The following is a 20,543-nucleotide window of genomic DNA, read 5'->3' as shown; positions in this document are numbered from 1 at the left end:
ACTTGAGGTGCTCTGAATGTGTACAGCACAGCAATATCACTGCACAGGATGAGAGATAAGGAAGTACATTTGTGACATTAATATATAGTTCAGAGTATGTAGGTGGTCCTTAAAGTGTGGAAGGAAACAAACCCGGCAGCAGCTGAGAAATGTGGATGTTAGAGTCTCGACTAGTGTAGAGACAGAGCCTAAGGTCGGCATCTCTTCCTCCTATCGTGTTAAAGGTGCTTCTTTTCCAACGAGAAGGTCTCATTACTCCAAACATGTGGCACTGAAACATAATATGAACCCTATAAGGAACATGAAGCGAATGACATGATAAGCCTGCACATGTCTTTTATACTTCCCTATGATGCTGTTAGCTTAGCAGAAAGACCAGCCTGGCCAAGCTGCAGATTTAACTGTATTACAAATAGAATATTCTAAAATTTGCAAAATGCATTTGTTTAATTGGAAAAAAAAAATAGAAATGTGTGAAAATCTGACCAATTTCACAAACACCTGGGCAGTATTGTGCATTAATCCAGACCTTCCTCTCTGTTTTTCTGACCTTTCTGACCTGAGTCCTTGTTTGTGTTTTTCACACTGATCCACCGTCTGGGGATAGAAAGTAATTTCATCCATCTTCCTTTTACCACCTTTGTCCTCAATACGTGTATTTTCTTGGAACAGACGAACCAAAATATCATCCAATCCTCTGGATGGGATTTCTTCGCAAAGATAAGACAGATAAGTGTGATTGTTTGGAGGAGTCAGACTTTGGGCAGGTGGTGGGCTGCAGGGAAATACAGATGGAGAAGACAGCCACAGCTGAGGGACAATATTCCCTTTTATATAATTTACCTCAAGCTGCATTAAGTTACCATCTGCACAAGGACGTATCCGCCAGAGAGCTGCAGCACACGAGGAGGACGACCTAGAGTCCTGCTGGAAGTTTCACTGCAAATGAATTTAACGCAGAGTAGAGAAGAGGTAATCTAATAGAAGTTATTCATCATTTTGTTTATTTACTCGATGCTTTTCATGGGGATTCCCTGTCTTCCTCCTCGGGTTAAATGTTTGGAGGTCACAGCTGAAATTATTATCGAGCCAGAGCTCTGATAGCATCTTGGTTACAAATTCAGGCGGCTAAGAAAACCATTATCATATTCCACACACTGAGGGATAATCCCTGAATCTGGTCTGTAAATGTGTGTAAGATTTACCGCAGACATGGGGGGTAAATTCTTTAATTTACACCAAGATACTGAAGTAATATTGGTTCAGTGTGAGAGGAATGTGGGATGTCTTGTAACCGAACGAGCAGAAAAGCTGCTTCAAGATGGACCCGGTCAGTAGACATAGTCTCCAAGGTGTTATCTTTTTATTGTGTCAGAAGACCAGCAAAAAGTTTAAATTAAAAAGATTTCTAACAATGTTTTCTCTCATTAAATTCAGATTTTTTTTCTAAATTTAAACATCTTTCTCTTCAGTTTTCAGTTTTATTAGACAAGTCTTTTCCAGACTGATAAATAGAAAACAATTGATCCATTTGTGTTTGAGCGGCACCAGGGGGCTAATGTGAGAAGAATATTGATGCTGATCCTCTCCAGAAATGATTGGCTTCATTTTCACACAGAGCAAACCTCTCATGGTCAAATCAGCAGATGCACAACGGTTCATCTAAAATGAACTTTAGCTTCGTCCATCTCACGCTGCATCCATTAGACGTGACGTGAGGAGGTCGCCTCTGCATGAAGCCGTCACATGAAACGGCGTCTCCTGCAGGCGGTGGTTTCACTTTCTGAACAGCTGAGGAATGGATAACTGAATAAATAAGTGATTAGGTGATTAGATGGCTATTTTCAGAGCCAGATCAGATTGTTTGGATATATAATGATGACCTGAAAGGGTGAGGACCAAGTCAGACGAATGCTTCCCTGCAGCCTCTATTCCCTGAAGCAGTCAGTGAAGTGAAGAGCAAACGGCTGTGGCACTAACAGTCTTGTGGGAGGAGAGGTTCTGCTGTAACTACAAGCATCACTGGACTCAGAGTAAAATTCTCCGAATCTCCCAAGAGCTCGGACAGTTGTGATTGTAGGGTAACTGAAATAACTCGCAGGGAGCATTAGTCGTGACCGCCGCCGTCCCTTCGGAGCTGCACACCTCCGTCTGTATGCTAATTTAGTCTGAGGGCTGGATTAGTCAGATTGGAGGCGTGGCTCAGTAAATCCCATCCACCGCTGACTGTGCTCTGACGACTAGCTGTCGCTTTAAAGTAGGATACTTACTGTTACTCTAAAACACCGCCAGTGTTTAATGACAATAATTAACAAGCAGGCAGACACTGATGAGTCATTTCTCCACATTTACACGTTCACCTAAATGATAAAGTGTGCGGAAAGAATTGAGTTGACAAGTGACAGAGCGGAGGAGGGAGAGTTTGAGTTGGGAGGCTGTGAGTGACGGAGGCGGCTGGAAGCTCTGGAACTATCTCACTGAGAACAACTGCGCTGAGAGGAAAATTTAGGATTTGACAGGAGAACTGGCAGCTATCACCGCAACGAAAAGCGCATCAAACGTGCATCTCTAACTAAACCCCAAACAGCCGGGGAGGATTTTCAAACGTGCTGGAAGCTGCTGAGCAAACAGAACTAAAGAGGAACCGTGAACTGACTGGAAACGTTCTCCTTCAGGTCGCAGAGTCAACGATGGGCTGTGGCACTCTGTGAGCCTCGACACCAGGGACCTGCAGATCACGCTGGCCCTGGACGGTCAGCCTTCCTCCACGACCGAGCTGTGGGAAGAAGTGGAGCCGAGGAGCAACTTTTATTTTGGAGGTCAGTGGATTCTCTCAGTGTGTGCAGCATTAACAAAGCCCTGGTTTATTCCCTTTGACTGACTGTTTTCTCGCTTGCGTGTCATTTCCATCCAGGCTGCCCCACCGTCGACTGCCAGGGCCTGACTCCGGCCTTCCAGGGATGCATGCAGCTCATATTCATCAACAGCCAGCCCATGAATCTCAGCCATGTGCAGCAGGGATTGCTGGGAAATTATAATGAGCTTCAATTTGACACGTGCAGCATAAAAGACAGGTAGAGTAGTTTGAATTTCTGCTTTGCACTTTTATTTAATAAGAGGACACTTCACATGTTTCAGCTGAAACTTTCAGACATTTGACTGTTGAATGTCAAACATTATGTGAGCTGGCAACAAAGGCTTATTCATGCCCACACTGTTAATTTGTGGATGGCAGTGTGTTGTCTGAAGAGCAGCCTGGAAGTCACTGACATCTTGTCCTATACAGACAAACAAGCTGACAGGATCATCCAATTAAATTGCAACAGAAACTCTGCAGCACCTTCTCTGGCAGAGGACTATGCTAACAAGCTGCTCCCTACTGTCCTGTGTGGCATGCTATCCCTCATTACCCTGCACAGCTGAGGGCCCCGTGAGCAGGATTGGCAGACCTACGAGCTCCATAAACGTCTGCGTGTGGATTGAACATTTATAGAAGCGAGACAAACATGCAAACTGCCGTTTTCCTCTCGTGTTTGCCCTGAGGAGAATCTCTCCTTTGTCAGACGGCAGACTACCTGCTCTCTAGGCCAGATTGTTCGCAGTCGGAGGATATGCAAACACAACAGCGCTGCCAGTCTGTTGTGTCAGTGGGCAAAGGGGCGCTCCGTAGGAACTGACAGGATGATGGAATGAGATGTTTCCTTTTCTCGAGCTAAGCAGCAGTCGTCTTCCACAATATGTTTTTATTCTTGTTGTTTCATCAAATTTTCTTCAGAGGAGCAGAGAGTCTGTGTGTGCCGATTGGACTCTAAAGGGAAAGTCTTTTCTGAGGCAGAGCATTTCTCTGAACTGGCAGCTTTCTGAATGAGTGGACCCACACATTAACTGTTCCCATGGCCCGAGGGGAAATGCAAGAGACACTGCAAGAGAATGCAAAAAGTTGATGAGAAATAAATTCCCACCGTGACTGTGTGGGGCTCCTTCCTAATGTGGTGTGACAGTTGGAGTTTCGTTTTGTCTGATTACTGCTGAATTCATTATTTGATATTCTTTGGTCTCGAGGAAGAAGATAGATAGATAGATAGATAGATAGATAGATAGATAGATAGATAGATAGATAGATAGATAGATAGATAGATAGATAGATAGCGCGGATCTTACCTGCACCAGAAGTAGCGCGAACATTACGTACGAGATTAAAAAATGTACTATTATCTGTCTGGTTGTTGGTTAAATGCCGGTCTGCTGCATGAACAACTCTAGTTTATTATATCATGTAATAGATCAACCAGAAATCGGGCCATATTAACGTGGTATTATCCCGCTGAAAAGACACGTATCGCCCCCTAGTGTGGAGGAGGAGAACAGTTATTCGATTTTCTTGTGCTGCATGTAAACTGGGACAAGGACTGTAGTCAGAAAGTAGAGTTTAGAGCAAAGCTCCATTAAGCTCTGCATGTAAACACACTGAATGTCTCTGGCGACACTGAGCGAGTTGTAACTAACGTCTCCTGTAGACTTTGATCACCAGGTAGACGCTGACTTCGGCTGTGAAAATTACTGAGTGACGATAGTTTTGTGACGTTACTGAACTTAAAGATGTTTAAAAAGCATCTGATTGTGACGTCTTAAAAGGATTTTATATTGTAAAAAAAAAAAAAAAGAAAGATCTCTTGACCCCTGAAGCTCCCTTTGAAAGGAGAAGCAGCCGAGCCGAGTCCGTATCCGCTCCACTCAACAAAGCCCAACAATGCTGCATCCATTTTAATCACGGCGGTACCAGGCGGCCTCTTCCCTTAATGAGCCACGCTCAGCAGCCTTCTCAAAATGGTGGTAGCTTGCATTTTAATAAGAGACGCAGCCCGGTCCCGCTACAGAGACCTCCAGGGTCCAAGAGATTAATCTTAAAACATGTGATAACGTTCCCACAAATAAAACCGCTTGTATTTGCAAACGATGCGCCAGACTTTGTAGATAAAGAAGGTGATGAAGAGCTGATGCGAGAGGCTTTTTTGTGGCTGTGCTGTGATCTGATGTGCGGACACGTGAGACTGATGACTGCATCGATGTTAGCTGTCATTTCACTTCCGTTGGCCAGTTTAACGAGCCAGAGAATACGCGAGAAAATGAACTTTTATCAGAGTTAATCTCCTTCCTCCTGAGTCTAATTACAACTTGAGACTCACTTCATGGCTAGTGTGCACTTAGGTGTGCTGGCTACTGTAATTTCATGACCTCTAAGGGCGTCCACGGGCACAACAACAGAAAATAGCTGGATGGTAATTAAACCAATGGCTGCAACCTTATCCATGTTGCGGCTGGCCCGCTCCGCTGCAGTTAATAGGTGAGAGATAAAGTGTATGAAATTATAGATGCATGCTTGAAAGGTTGGCAATTATGTGAAACTGAAGGAGGCTTGAGGAAGGGACTATTAATCAGAAGAGTGCGGTTTAAAGTTTTCTGTGAAGCGCTCATTGTGGTGAAATCCCATTAACAGGCATCCTGATCTGAAGGTGACAGTGATGCTTTTATTTTTAGAGAACTGAGACGAAGGCGCAGTATGAGACGCTGACGCTTTGTGCTTGTTCGGAATCATTTTTTGAATTTAACTTTAAAAACATGATTCGGTGTGTTGGGTGAGCGTTTACAGCAGGAAGCACAAGAACAAAGAGGAGACTGAGGAGGTGTCTCTTCTTACCTGGTAGATTAAAGATCGGCAACAAAAGAGTGATTTCTTTTCTAATACAACAGCCTGAGAGGATTCTGTGATGCTTTCTGTTTTGTCATAAATAAATGATGGTTTCCGCTTCTCTCCCTGAAGCTTTATTTGTTCTGAGAGGAGGAACGAGCTGGAAGATGGTGATAAAGGCACATTAGGGGGAAACTGGAGATTTTTCAATCAGCTGACGGGGGGATTTAATTACTAGTTATTATGGATAATCAATTCATTTTAAGCAATCAGAGCGGAGGAACATTTGCTCGCAGCTTTTAAAATGTGATAATTGGCCTTGTGTTTGTGTTTTTCTATATTTGGTGGCAGTGGCCTGACTGATGGTCCCGCTGTTGTGTTTCAGATGCCTCCCCAGCCTGTGCGAACACGGGGCCCGCTGCTCCCAGACCTGGGCCTCCTTCTCCTGCGACTGCTCAGGGACCGGATACTCCGGAGCGACTTGTCACAACTGTGAGCAGCTCGTCTCAATTCCATTTCTCCACCTGGTCTCAGACCTGCCATTACACCCTCTGCACCTCCCCATTTATTCCAGGTCTACTGAGCTGTGTCATTTGATTCTGCACACACGTCCACCTCCTTCGCTCCGCGGCTCTCTCCGCTTTGTGCCGCTGAGAGCCAAAGTAAAAAGTTGTCCTGCTTCGAGCCCGACATGACCTTCCATTCATCGCCGCTATTCTGGCTTTCAAATTTCTGCGAATCTCTTTTCGCTGTATCTTTAAATAGCGTCAGACGGGCTGACTATAGACTGCATGTAGGAGTTTTTTTTTTTTTATCTCACGGGTGTCATTTGATTTGACACTGCATTGATATTTGCTGAGGAGACGGCTCGTTGGAAACGTATGTGTGAAATTCCCCTGCCCCAGAATACTGATATCTTGTTTATATGCAGGCGAACACACATAAATTGTGTGTGTGTGTGTGTGTTTGAAGGCTGTTGGAGGGAACATGGCAGATAGAAGCTGCTGCTGAATTAAAAATAGGTCCTTTCATCAGCCTCCCCAAAAACACATAACATCAGCTTTTCTATCTTTTCTATCTGCAGCTCGAACTCAAAGTCTTTCTGAAAATCCACCACCGATAGGATGGAAAAAAGGAATGGATGAAGTAAATAAACCGAGAACTCATCCACTGTGACATTAGTGACAAGTTCACGTTGTCTGCAGAAAGACTCGTCACTGTGCACCGTGTTACACGAACACCCTGGTCTTAATCTGCTCACACATTCTAATGGAAAAGAAAAAGAAATCACAGACACAGAGATGAATTGAACTGGAGCAAGCTTATAATTGGAGCAGTTGTTACTGGTAAAAACTAAAAAAACAGGATCTGAGTGAGTAACTCTGACGACAGGACCGGGTCACGGTGTTGTGTGTTTGATGTCTGCAGCGTGAGTTAAACCTTGAAGTGTCGTCAGTAATTCAGCCGTGGGACTGTGAACCAGGGCAGGAAACGGATCAAAACCAAAACGGCTCCTGTTTACGACGGAGCATCGTGTTCAGGTGTCGACTGCGTCTGGATCTCTGAGAGACGCTGGTGACGGCTCAAACGACACACGACAAGTTTTACCCCTGAAAAACATAGAGTCAGAGTAAAACTAGTGACTTTTTTTAAGAGAAATATTCAAACTTTAAATATTTATAGAAAAACACAAACCTTTCTGAAACCATTTTTTTTTCCAGAAATAAAGATGCAATTCAAGCAGTAAACCGTCCATAATTCTTCTAAAGTGTTTGTGAGCTGTGGAGCATCAGGATGTAGTTGTTTTGTCTGTTTTCAGACACGTTGAGGTTCTCGAGCAAAGATCTGCTGAGACAAGAAATTCTTCTGGGTTGGAAAAAGTGGCTCTGATTGGTTCTCTGGATTGCTATAGAAGCAAATCTCAGATTTATTTTATTTTTTTATTAAAACTGATGCATCTGAATTTTATGCTTTTATGTCGTCACTAATTCTTCAACACGTCTTTCTTCCCAATCAATCACATGACCAGTGGAGTGTGATCTCATTGGCTGGCTGTTTAATTGAACGTCTTTATTTGTTTTATTGAATGTCAGGAGCTTTAACGTTTAAGTTCAAGTTTTAAAAATTTGAATTTTTGGTTCTAAAACAAATTAAAGTTAAAACGTTCCATGAGAAGGAAAAACAATCAGAGCTACACTTCAACACGTGAGACTCCATTAAATAAAAATAACAATAATAATAACAACAACTAGAATAAATGACTACCTTTACTTTTCAAGAATGATTAAAGTGTGAAACTGTGGGCGTCTTGGTGCTGCAGAGTGGAGTTTTAATGAAACATGACTGTGACGTTCCGTTTTTCCTCCTCGTTCTTATCTCCCTGGCACTGAACTCCGCTGCAGTCCAGGCTGACGTTTAGCCTGAGGCCTGTTAGCTTTAGCATTGTCAGCCAGAAACATTAATAACTCAGCTGGAGACTTCATCTCATCCAGCTATCGGACACACACACACACACACACACACACACACACACACACACACACACACACACACAAAGGCGCCATTTTTCTCTCTGAGTAACTTCTGTGACTGGACCGACCGAGCGCTTTCTGAGGCGTCCTGCTCCTCTGAGCTTCTACGCCGAGCCGAGGACACTTAGGTCATGAAACCAGATGCTTTTGGTTTTTTCCAGTCTAATTGAAACTCAGAGGGGACGTGTCCTCGTGGTTACACCTCCACTCGAGCGATGTGCCAAGTCCTGACCTTGGATTTTAAACCTCTCTGTCCTTCGTGTTCTCTCCTCCATGTTTTAGATGCTTTTTTCAAATTTATCTCTTGTTGTGCAGCTCTTGCTTATTTTATTGTGCTCGTATATATAAAAAAACAAACAAGAAAAAAAAGAAACAGAATTAATTACTTTGCTCCTTCTGAATTTAAAGTTTCTATCTTTCTGAAACAACGAAATAATGACACGATTCAGTTCTTATTGTTCTAAACTGTGTATGAGCTGTGGAGCAACAGGAAGTAGAAGATCTGTTTTCAGACACATTCATACGGGCCACGTCTCTGCTGCTTCTCAGATCTCCCGAGCCAATCAGATCATTTGGGTGGAAAAAACAGATCCAATTGGTTGTAGTGCTGATAAATTCAGATTCCCTCATAAACCTCTAACTGTACCTGTAGCATCCAGTGGCTGTAATGTGTCAGAGCTACAGCAGGACAGGGACAGAACAGAGACGGGCCTCTTCCGCTTCACGTTGCACCGTCTGAAGACAGTAACTGCTAAGAGTTCATGAATAAAGATGGCTGTTGTGTATTCATGACTGGTGCCGTGGGAAGCTGCTGGAGCGCCGGCTCGTTCATGGAGGATTGTCTCATTTTTTCTTTGTCCCCACTCTGCTTCTTCCAGCCATTTACGAGTCGTCCTGCGAGGCCTACAAGCTGAGTGGCAGCTCCTCCGGCTTCTACTTCATTGATCCAGATGGGAGTGGTCCCCTGGGGCCCACACAGGTATACTGCAACATGACAGGTGAGATCATTGTAGTTCCCACGTTGTCACCTTTGCTCTTTTCACTCTCAGCTGAGAAAAGGCAGGAAGCTCAGGCCAGTCGCTCACAGCTCCGCCGGCATCGATCCGCCGGCTCAGGACACTCGCCGAGAGTTCAGAGCATGTCTGCGTGCAGCGGTGGTGCAGTCTCTCTTTAATCGTGATTTAATCTTCTAAATTCATTATGTTCAAACAACACTCTGCCTCCTCCCGTCCTGAGCGGCAATAATTAAAAAACAAGTTATCACTGCGCCTCCCCGGTTCACTTTTAAAGAGCATGTTTCACCTCTCAGTTGTCACCGGGAGCAGCCGTGCAGAAGTTACAGCTTCTCAAATGGAAAACATCTGAAGCGCACCCTTCCCTCCCCTCCCCCCGCCCCTCAGGTGGCCTCCAGAGGCTGCAGTCATTCCAGTCAAAAGGGGTCAATCCTCCTGAGAGCATCAATCCACGCAGAGTTTGACGCCAGCGCCGGTTATGGAGGAGGCTTGTGCGTGCGCGGCTGAACTGAAAGGAAGACGAGTTAACTCTGAGGATACAACAAATCAACACGTTCACCTGAATGTTCTGATCTCGTTAGTGTGGCAAACACAATCTCCACATCACAGCTCACAGGCGTCTGCCCGCGGATTGAACAAACACCGGTACGCAGTGTTTACTGAACATGTGTGGGTGGGTGCATCTAGAAGACAGTGTGTGTATGGAAGGCGACGGGGAGGTGGTAGTGCAGTGATGTAATATGAAGGCGGTCATGAACACGGTGTTAGTGTGATGCACCAGTGATTGATGATATTGTTGTTGAATATTCTGATTCATTAGTACTCATCAGGCTGCAAACAGCATATCAACGACCCAGAAGTCTGTCCATTGATTTTAATTTTTTTTTTTTTTTTTTTTATAGAACACAAACACTTAAAGACCAGGGACACAACAACTTGTTCTGCTGAGCACAGCAGGTCTGAGAGGAAGTGTATGAATGTAAAGACACGGTTAGAGGTGTGGAGGTAGTAATACACTGATATAATATGAAAGTGATAAATAATACAACAGCAGTGATTAATTATGTACAGGACACACAAACACACATGTTCATTAAAGTTATAGAGGAAAATGTCCGTTGCTCATTCTGAGGCTGCACATAAAGTTGCTAAAGGTTCCGTCAGACTCGTTAGTATTCGACCTGTGGCAAACAGCACAACATCCACATCACATTTCACAGAAATTTGCCCATCGATTTTGGAAATCTTGTGTGTTGGTGTTTGTGAGAGAAATGATAGACCTGTTGCTTTAGGAAAAACACATCACGTCCGAGGAGTCGATAAAACCATCACGGACGTTCCACTGAGCTCCAGAGTGTTGGGCTCTGACCTTTGCTCGTTTACAGTAATTAGTGCGGCCTGACGGGATGATGTTTATCACCTGAGATGACGTGACACCTGACGGACACACAGAGACGGAGGGACGCGACCTGATCCGCAGCCATCAGCCTGACACACAGGACCAAACGTCCCGAGTCCAGTTTTGACACTCTGGAGACAGAATTCATCACGGAGCTGCCACAACTTTCAAGCTGCTTTGTCCTCGGGAAGGTTAATGTCATGGTGATATCATTACGGAGGGGGGCGCCGTCAGAGAGGAGTGCAGTGTGCTTTCGATCTCCTCGTCCTCCTCCTTGCCGGTCGGCGTTGTTTGGCAGCAGATATGCCTCAACTTGACCTCAATTAAAGAATCCATTAGGGATGTAAATAACTCTAAGCCCGACAACCTGAGGAGAATAATCACAAAGTGGAGAGGGGATTTTCTCTAAGGCAAAGTAAACATAAAATCCTCATAATGAAGTGAGTGAGGACGAATAGATGGAGGCCTCGTATCAGCTCGTATGGAGATGTGTAGCTGTACATGTGTCCGGAGACTAAGGAATGAAAGCGTCTCTCTGTGTTTAGCTCCTGCAGACCGGCCGTCTAATTGTTGCCTGGAAACAAGTGAATTCATTTGGTCTTGGGAGATGAAAACTGAGGAGATTTGTAAAATGTCACCAGTAACAGCAGTGGGTCAGCCAGCAACACAGAGCAACACAGAGCAGAGCAACACAGAGCAGAATAACACAGAGCAACACAGAGCTGAGCGACATAACACAGAGCAACACAGAGCAGAGCAACACAGAGCAGAGCAACACAACACAGCAACACACAGCCACACAGAACAGCACAGAGCAGAGCAACACAGAGTAACACAGAGAAGAGCAACATAACACAGAGCAACAGAGAGCAGAGCAACACAACACAGCAACACACAGCCACACAGAGCAGAGCCACACAGAGCAGCACAGAGCAGAGCAACACAGAGTAACACAGAGAAGAGCAACATAACACAGAGCCACAAAGAGCAGAGCAACACAAAGCAACACAGAACAACACAGAGCCACACAGAGCAGAGCAAAACAGAGCAACACAGAGCGCTGATGAACCGCAGTCCGACGCTGAGCCGCTCAGGAAATAGGACAAACAAATGGGTCACAATCAGAGCGACTGATAAATCGCCAAATAATAAATGGTGCATTATCATTAATCTGCTGAGTGTGCGTGTGTGTGTACTTTGTTCTTTTACTTGATGTGTTTTTACTTTGTTTTGCATATTTTCTTATTTCTTTTTAATTGGCCACTAACCCAAACGGATGCAGACTAAAGGTTTTCTATGAATGTACTAAATTTTAAAAGTCAAATTCGATTCTGCAAACCATAAATCACAATCTTCTCCAGCCGCTGTGCAGCTTCACTTCATTATTAGAGTATTTCTATTCTACTGTTTGCTCCTCTACCTTTATTTGTTAGTTACTTTGCTTGTTCACATTCATTATTTAAATCATAATCAACAAACAGATGATGAGGCAGTATTAATATTATTGTTTTTTTCACATTAACATAAACCTTTATTGATCCTTAGGGGCAGTCGGCTCCATCTCTACCAGCTCCAACTTTAATGTATCGATGTAGCGACGTCATTAAATAAACGATCCAATTAAATCCAGAATAATATGCACTGTTCTGAAGTGGGTTCTCTGCATAACGAGTGTTGAATAATGACCGTTCTAATACTTTGGAGTCAGAGCTTTTACTCGAGTACTTTCTTTTCGTGTCTTCTGTCTGTATCTATGTGTGGTGTAGACCTTAATTTGGATACATTATCTCAGGGTTCTTGTAGATGTGTGAGCAGTGTGCTGACACAAGACGTTCAGAGGGTTGGTTATACTACTAACACTCACATGCAGAGGACCAGCATCAATATGGACTTGATTGTTCATAGACCCTGGTAATGGGAGTTTCTGATGGGTAACACTTGGTTTAAACGTCCTCAAGAAAATCTACAAGTTCAGGCGTCTGCTCTGTGTGTTTGACTGGTGTGTCTTTGTCCACTTTCAGGTCTTGTGTGAAAATCAGCTGATGTTTGAGTCATTTTTAGGCAGAAATGCTGAACGCTGCAGATACATTTAAGCATCTCTGTATGTTTCCGTTCTCTGAGGAGAAGGCGTTTACGGAAGCTTCTTGCTTTTCTTTCAGACAAGAAGGTGTGGACCGTGTTGTCCCACAACATCTCTGCCCCGGTCACGGTGCAGAGCTCCTCCCTTCAGAAACCTCACATCATGAAGTTCAACTACAGCGCCTCGGCTGAACAGCTGCGCGCCGTCGTGTCCGGGTCGGAGCACTGCCAGCAGGAGGTGGTCTACAGCTGCAGGAAGTCCCGTATCTTCAACACAAAAGGCGAGTTATTTTAAAATGCAATGTGACACAGAACAAGTGCATTAGGAACTAAGCAGGAGGCCGGTCACATTCTGGATGCTGGATGTTTGGGTATTTTCCAAATAAAGGCTGAGGAGAAGAGAAACTGAAAGCAGCTCTGCATTAACAGAGAGATAATAAAGTGCAGTCTGGAAAGATTAATGTGTTTTAGGGCTTAGCAAACACAGACCAAAACACAGCAGCTTATACGGCTACAGTAGGAGAGTGTGCTCACAGCGATTCAGAGTTAAACAGAAATCCAGGATAAAATTATCTTCCAGGAATTTGCTCTTACTTGGATTTGTTCACCAGATTTTTTTTTTTATCATTATTATTCCAGCAGCACACAAAAAATCCGAGCTGCACACACCACCTGTCTTGACTCGGTGCCGTGTTGAACGGTGGAAGCTTCCTGTTCCATTTTAACAGTAACTAGAAGAGCCTTCTCCAATCTTTCGCCGTGCACTCATCCTGAACCGCTCCGGCTCCTGTGGCGTCCCACACACCCAAACATTTTCTCTTAAATCATGAAACATTCATGAAGTCCCACACTCGGCCGTTTCCCTGGCTGCTGTGCGTGCAAACAAACAAGTTCATTATCGCGGCAGACATCAAAAAACGAGGCCCGAAAACAGCCGGTTTTATATCTGCTCGAACACTTTCAGGAGCAGCCTGCATCTTTTAAATGGCCGTCTTTGTTGTTGGTGCTCAGACTTCTCCTGAGCAAAAAAGAGAAAGTGTCTCTTTGAACTTCACTTTTCCGAGCGTGTAGATACAAACAATATCCCTTTTGACAGGAGCCACACTCGGCAGCGTATTCAAATAATTTCGTGACAAAATGGCACTCATCATGCTAATTTACTGTGGAAAAAAACAACGGCGGCAGCTGTTCAAAGGAGCCCAGTGGGTTTAGAGAGGCAGCCGTGTGCCAAGAACGTCTGAAGTTCACCTCCAGTTGTGGAGATTATCTGAGTATCGCGTCCTCTCGCTGCCATCTTTCCTGCCAGTCTCTATTGTTCACTTAAAACACAGATGTTCCCTCATGTAATGTCCTTGTAATGGTGTTAAACTGTGCTGCCATTTGCATTTTAAACGCGTTATTTTTTTTGTTTTCTCTTTATTTAATGACTAGGACCTGCTGAGATGTGACTGTGGCTTTTAACGGCTTGTTGAAATAAGACTCACAGCTTTAATTACCGCTCCTCTTCTCCGTGTCCTGTTCTTCAGCCTTGTTATTTTCACATACTTATTGAATGTTGATGGATTTATTTAAAAGTGTCTTCGTGAACTCACTCCTACACCTGCATGGAACTTATTATTTAGACGCCTGTGGAAAAACACAAACCGCAGAGTTTAGAAGACGGATCCACCATTTCAGATCAGATGAGGTCGAGCAGCAGAACGGTGATGATCATCATCATCAGTCAAACCTGCAACTCTCTCAACATGCTTTCAGTTTCATCACTGCTAACTCTGTGGAGTCCTGGAGAACCAAGTGTTTTAGTTTCTAAGGCTTTAAGCTGTGAAAGTGGCCAAATTTTAGATTTCCACATGTTCCTTTAAAAGGAGAGAAGAAGAATCCTTTGCTTTCTTGACGTTAATTCTCTCTGTCAATATGCAGCCAATCAGAGGGAGAGAGTGACCTCTCCCTCAGCAAGTATTGATTGTTGCCTCTTCTTATTTGTGGACCTGTTCTGTGTTTTAAAGCCAGCCCAGGAACACGAGGGATGTGTGATATCTGCAGTGCGTGTGGGGAGGCAGGGAGGTGGTGGCGGGTAAAGCCGTGTATTATTTTCAGCCTTTGTAATGCAAATGTTGGCTGGATAGTCGGTGTTATTGGAGCCTAGCTGGCTCCGCCGCTGCATACAAATAACTTTCGCAGTTTTGATCAGACGATGACATTAAACCGTTCGCTTTAATGCCATCAGATTTCCAGGTGCACGCGTGCAGAGTTTCACATGAGCAAACACAGATGAGGAATTCTGCATGGAACCATAAATAAAACTTTGCTTAATGGAGCTGTAATGTATGCCGGACGGGAGGGGAGCACCATAGCATGTGACACTTGATTATGTATTGTGACATGTAGCTTAATGGGTTTTTCCCAGCGGCCTGGCCTCTCTGCAATGCAGGGTCACGCCGTGTGATGGATGATTGAAGCTGGGCACTTAACCCCTTAGTGGAGGTGATGGATTCTGCCTTTAGTGCTCCTCTGTGGCCTCATTGTCAACTGGCAATGAAGAAAATATCCAGTTTAGATGTGCAGAATGCACAATTCACCAGGAAGCTGTTTAGTTATATAATCCTTTCCCAGAAAAGGCCTTTTGAGTAGACGGATTGAACTGTTCTTGGTTTTTGATCTTTGTTGTAAAGCCTTTTTCTGCAGCCCGGCTTTATTTCCTGAGGTCTTTATTTGTCGTGGGTGTTAACAGATTGTTGCCGCTGCTCACTGACTGTGCTTGGTTGCAGATGGCAGCCCCATGTCCTGGTGGCTGGACAGGGATGGAGAGAAGAGGAGCTACTGGGGAGGCTTCCTGCCCGCCATGCAGCAGTGTTCCTGCAGCCTAGAGGAGAACTGCATCGACATGAACTACTTCTGCAACTGTGACGCTGATGCAGACACGTGGTAAGATGTCCAGACGCACAACAATCACATCTCTGACCTAGGACGATACATTTCTCTCCTCTTGTTGTTGGATGAGGTGCAAGACAAGACAACATCTGCTGAGTTTTCATGGACCATTCCTCTAATAATCAGATCAGACTGAAGAATGAGGTGTAGAGGTGTGGAGGTAACTTCTAATTCTAATCTAATGATGGTGAAAATGAGCCAAGCTGGGGTCCATGTGGTGTCATGGTCATTTTCTAAGACTCCAGAAATTCAGGTCTAGAGAGAAAGATGGAGGCAAAGAGAAGAACGGCTGAGTATCGCTGCTGATATCCTGATTCTATTCGTGATATTTCAGTTATTTTATATAACACTAAAACTAACGTCCTCGTTCTGAAGGTTTGAGGGCGTCTCCTCCATCGCCGGCATCTGATCTTTGCTCGTGTGTTGTCAGACTTTTTAAATCCTGCTCTCAGAGTTGGAGCTTCGAAGCTGAGACTGCAGCGATATTTCTGAAGAGAAGATTCAGGCGTGTATTTAAGTCAGCATCAATCAGTTTGAATCAGAATTTAGATTTTTTTTTAAACCCAGACACAGAAAATAACCTTTCTGGTTGATATACTGTGGCATGTGAAGAGATGATTTTATTTGGCAAATGAAATTAAATGTGTTTAGAAAAAAACAAAAGAGAACTCAGACACTGATGATCTTTATGTTGATCACAGGTCCTGAATAAGTGAAAAAGGAAACGGTGACAAGGCCACAGGATGAAAAGGAAGTAATCTCTGCTCCGTGGTTTAACTGCTGCTGAGATAATCCTCAGAAAGACTAAAGAGACAGAACTTAGACCTTGTGACTAATTAGTCCTATCACTTCAGGGAGAATATTCACCAGAATCACGACTCAGACTGAGACGTCAGGTCGGCGCCTTCATCCTTCATCCTTCACCTTAAGTTTGTTTGTTGGAAATTAAAAAGTCCATCATGCTGCGCTCGCGTCGTTTCCTCACTGCTCATTATCTGTTTTGTGCTGCATGGAAACGCCTTGGACAGTTCTTCGTATTCCAGCGTTTCGACTCCAGAATTATTAATCATGGCTCATACATAATATTACAATTATGATCAAGCTAATCAGAATTTCTGAGCAGTGAATGAAGAAACAAAGGCTGCATGAGAATCTCTGCGAATTAGACGCTCTGGAAGTTAATCCACTCCGGAGCCGCCTGGATTCAGCTCCGTTTGCATATTTCCACAGGCAGTTGTCTTCATTGTGATAGATTGCTCCCCGTTCAGTGTGTTTACTGTGTGTTCTGGGCTAATGGTGAGGAATGGACGCTTTTATCTGGACCCGCAGAAAGGGAGCGTGGCCCCCGAGGGTCTGTGTTTCACTTTATTTGTTTCTTTTGTCGCAGGGCTAATGACACCGGCATCCTGTCCTATAAAGACCACCTACCAGTGAGCCAGATAGTGATTGGAGACACCAACAGAACGGGCTCGCAGGCTGTCTACCACGTCGGCCCGCTGCGTTGTTATGGAGACAGTAGGTGATCACCTCAGTGCTGGAGCTATTGTGCCAGATTTGGTGTCAGATGGAGGCTGATTAGAGGCGGATCATGTTCAGACGATGTCTTTTTGGGCTCGTGCCTTCGTGTTTGTCGGCAGATTTTTAATTTCCCTCCCGGTAAACACGTGAAGACGCTGCAGCTGTGGACACAGAGCTCATCTGCAGCCAAATGTAGTTCATGTTTTTATTTTAATTAGAAAAGGAGATATCAAAGCCTCCTAAAGACATCAAATATGTGTGGGGAAATTATGCATAATATATGTAAACTTATGGAGAAGACGTGAGCGTGTTCAGAACCTATGAGTCTTTTTTTACATCACAAGAGCCTCCTTTCATCACAATGTGGACTAATAGATAATAAATATGTGAACAAGCACTGCACATGAAAAACAGGAGCTTGAATCATGTCTTTTTCTTCCTTCAGCTTCTAAAGCTCAGAGGAAGGTTTAGTTTATTTTATATGAGAGACATTCTCTTTACATCCTCAGCATCACAGCAATGAACTGTGCACACACGGTTTTCACAAAACAGCTCATTGAAAAGACGCAGATTGTTGCGTTGAATGCATTTTTTTTTTATTACTGATAACAGAATCGTTTCATAAACAGGGATCTTTTTAAACTGTCAGAGACGGATGGTCAGCTCGCTTCCTGTTTCCTACCAGAAGTCAGCATTGGGAATATTGGCGACACATCAGCTGCCACTGAACAGAAAATAGAGAGAATCCATGAGGGAATCTCCTCTTTCATCCTTCCTTTCACTCCTCTCCTCTATCTCTCTCTCTCTCTCTCTCTGTTTCTCTCAGAGTCTGTGTGGAATGCTGCCTCGTTCTACCAGGAGTCGTCGTACCTCTACTTCCCCACGCTGCAGGCGGAGCTCGCCTCGGATATCTCCTTCTACTTCAAGACCAGCGCGCCTTCAGGAGTGTTTCTCGAGAACCAGGGCCTCAAGGACTTCATCAGAGTGGAGCTCAGCTGTGAGTGAACATCCAGACAAGGACACAAACACCAGCACCGTGCTCCTCTCACATTGAAGGGCTGGCTGCACTGTAGTTGACAGCTTATTTCCCAGAGACGCCGCCTGTCAGGCCTGCACGGCGTGATGTAATCCTAATGATACAGCTGACAGTAATGTCATGCTGTCATAGACACACACATAGAAAAGCCTTCCTCTATGACCCACGTAGTGAAGCTTAATGCATTCAGCGGATGGCTGAAAGAGGCAAGGAAGAATGAATCAAAACACCTCCCGGATTTACCGAAACAAAGGAGAATATATTTACACATAGGATTCCCATTATAAAATTTCACCTCACCAAGCAGCACATTTATTAGGCGCCGGGTGTGGAGCCGGTCCTCAGAGAGGCGGCTCAGGCAGCAGAGCGTTAGTTTATTTGCTGTAGGTGTTTAAAACAGTGTGAAATTGTTGATTACAGTGTGTTTTCTTCCCAAACCTGAGGGAGGAGTTGTAAGGATATTTGGAGCCATTATGTATTACTGCAGCATCGGAGGCACAGTGAAATATTGACGAGCTGTCAGCCGAGCCTCCTCATAAATCTATGCAGGTCATCACGTTTTCCCAGCAGCATTGTATCGCGTTGCATCAGAACGGCCGGATAGAGGAGAAGAAGAAGAAGGAGGAGGAGGAGGAAAAAAAGAACACAGCCTCATATCACATTCAGTCCGACCTGACTGTGTGTGTGTGTGTGTGTGTGTGTGTGTGTGGCCCTCAGCTCCCTCCGTGGTGACTTTCTCCTTTGATGTGGGCAACGGTCCGGCGGTTCTGTCCGTGAAGTCCCACCTCCCTCTGAATGACCGACAATGGCACTACGTGAGGGCAGAGCGGAACGTGAAGGAGGCGTCCCTGCAGGTCGACCAGCTGCCCCTTCGCTTCCTGGAGGCTCCGGCTGACGGACACCTCCGCCTGAGGCTCAGCAGCCAGCTGTTCGTCGGTAGGCTCTCAGTCACACTCAGCGTTCCTCCACATTTGAGACGTGGGGGTTAATTAAATGTGCATTATTGATTTGTGAGTGATTTTAAAAAAAAAATATATCATATTTTAAGCACCAGCGCATCAAGATGTAAATAAATAACATTTCCTTGGATAGTATGTCTTTAGACACGTTAATCATTCTAATCAGAGATTAACTGTTTCCGTGTCCTGATCGGTATCAGCCTTCAGCCAAGTCTGCTTCTTCGAGTTAGTTATTTTTGGTTACAGCAGCAAAACATCTTCTTGTTCTTCTTCTTCTTCTGTTTTAATTGTGGTTAGCTGGCATTAAGGCTGGACTAGAACCCTGTCTCTGACCATGTGTGCTGTTTAAATTAAGTGATTGAGTCAGTAACTAGTGTGATGTGGATGAAACACTGAACGCTTCAACACTTAAAAGAAGAGAAGAGTTTCCTGGAGACTAGTCTTCCAGAGAGGGTCAGGGAGGTTGTGGCAGAACATTTCTGGAGCAGAGAACATGAGAACTCCCCTCTCCACATTATATTAACTTGTAGTAGGGACGACAAAGGACGTCCCTCATTTCCATGGTGCTAGATCAATGTGGTTTACATCAAAACATCAGTCACTAGACACAAGCCACTGGACCCTCATAGAAAACGTGTTTGTGCTGCTGTGGAGAAAGAAATCTCCTGGAAACAGAACTGAAGATGAAGAAGAAGGAGGACGAGGAAGAATGAGAAGGTGAAAGATGAAAAGGCATAAGATGGAGGAGAAGTATTGTCTCCTCCATGTTAATGTCCAGAGACAGGAGAGGAAAGACGAGGAGGAGGAGGAGAAAGATGAAAATAGGGAAAGGAACAGAAGCAAGAAGACGAGGAAGGAGGAGGAGTTAGTGTTAGTGTCCAGCTCTGAATGTCTAGAGTCTTAGAAGACGACCAAGATGTCTCCATGTCTCCATCGTCTTTGTCCACACTGATTCCAGCTTTGGTTCATCTTTTCAAACACTTGGTTCAACAAAAGCTGTAAAGAGGCAGCAGGTCCCGACCAGTGAGCATGTTCTTGTGATAGGAACCAAAAACAAATGAGAAGATTTATCTTTTTACACATGTGGAATAAACTCGGTATCTTGGGTCTGGCAGCTAACGGAGGATTCAGCTGTTGGAGCACAGGTGTGTCGGAACATCTGGAGACTCTGTCTGTTTACATGAGGCTGTTGAAGTTTAATTAGTACTGGAACACTGGTTTCCATGGAAACGTAGACGCTGTCAGTACGGTTAAAACTGTGGCCTGTTTACCTAGCGCTGTTTTTCTTCTTGTAGACTTCCTAATGCAGCTCTTACACTCAGCGTTTGGTTTCCTTCAGCTCTTCAGGGACAAACAGGAGCTGACTCTTTCTCTGAGAATCAATCCGG

General features: G+C 44.5%; 1 protein-coding gene across 1 annotated transcript in view; it reads left to right on the top strand.

Annotated features, from left to right (window-relative positions):
* The window catches only part of LOC125018041 (contactin-associated protein-like 5), a 72,812-nt gene that overhangs the window by 35,729 nt on the left and 16,540 nt on the right, over positions 1-20,543 (top strand). Inside the window, exons 9-17 of the mRNA XM_047601679.1 lie at positions 2,676-2,819; positions 2,915-3,074; positions 6,075-6,181; positions 9,099-9,218; positions 12,792-12,992; positions 15,480-15,636; positions 17,030-17,157; positions 17,987-18,157; positions 18,914-19,132. Coding sequence (XP_047457635.1) covers positions 2,676-2,819; positions 2,915-3,074; positions 6,075-6,181; positions 9,099-9,218; positions 12,792-12,992; positions 15,480-15,636; positions 17,030-17,157; positions 17,987-18,157; positions 18,914-19,132 — 1,407 coding nt within the window. The remainder of the gene's footprint in view (positions 1-2,675; positions 2,820-2,914; positions 3,075-6,074; positions 6,182-9,098; positions 9,219-12,791; positions 12,993-15,479; positions 15,637-17,029; positions 17,158-17,986; positions 18,158-18,913; positions 19,133-20,543) is intronic.

This window comes from Mugil cephalus, chromosome 12 (genome assembly GCF_022458985.1).
Source record: "Mugil cephalus isolate CIBA_MC_2020 chromosome 12, CIBA_Mcephalus_1.1, whole genome shotgun sequence".
NCBI lineage: Eukaryota > Metazoa > Chordata > Actinopteri > Mugiliformes > Mugilidae > Mugil > Mugil cephalus.
The sequence above is the reverse complement of the archived record's forward strand: the minus strand, read 5'-3'. Positions and strand labels throughout refer to the sequence as shown.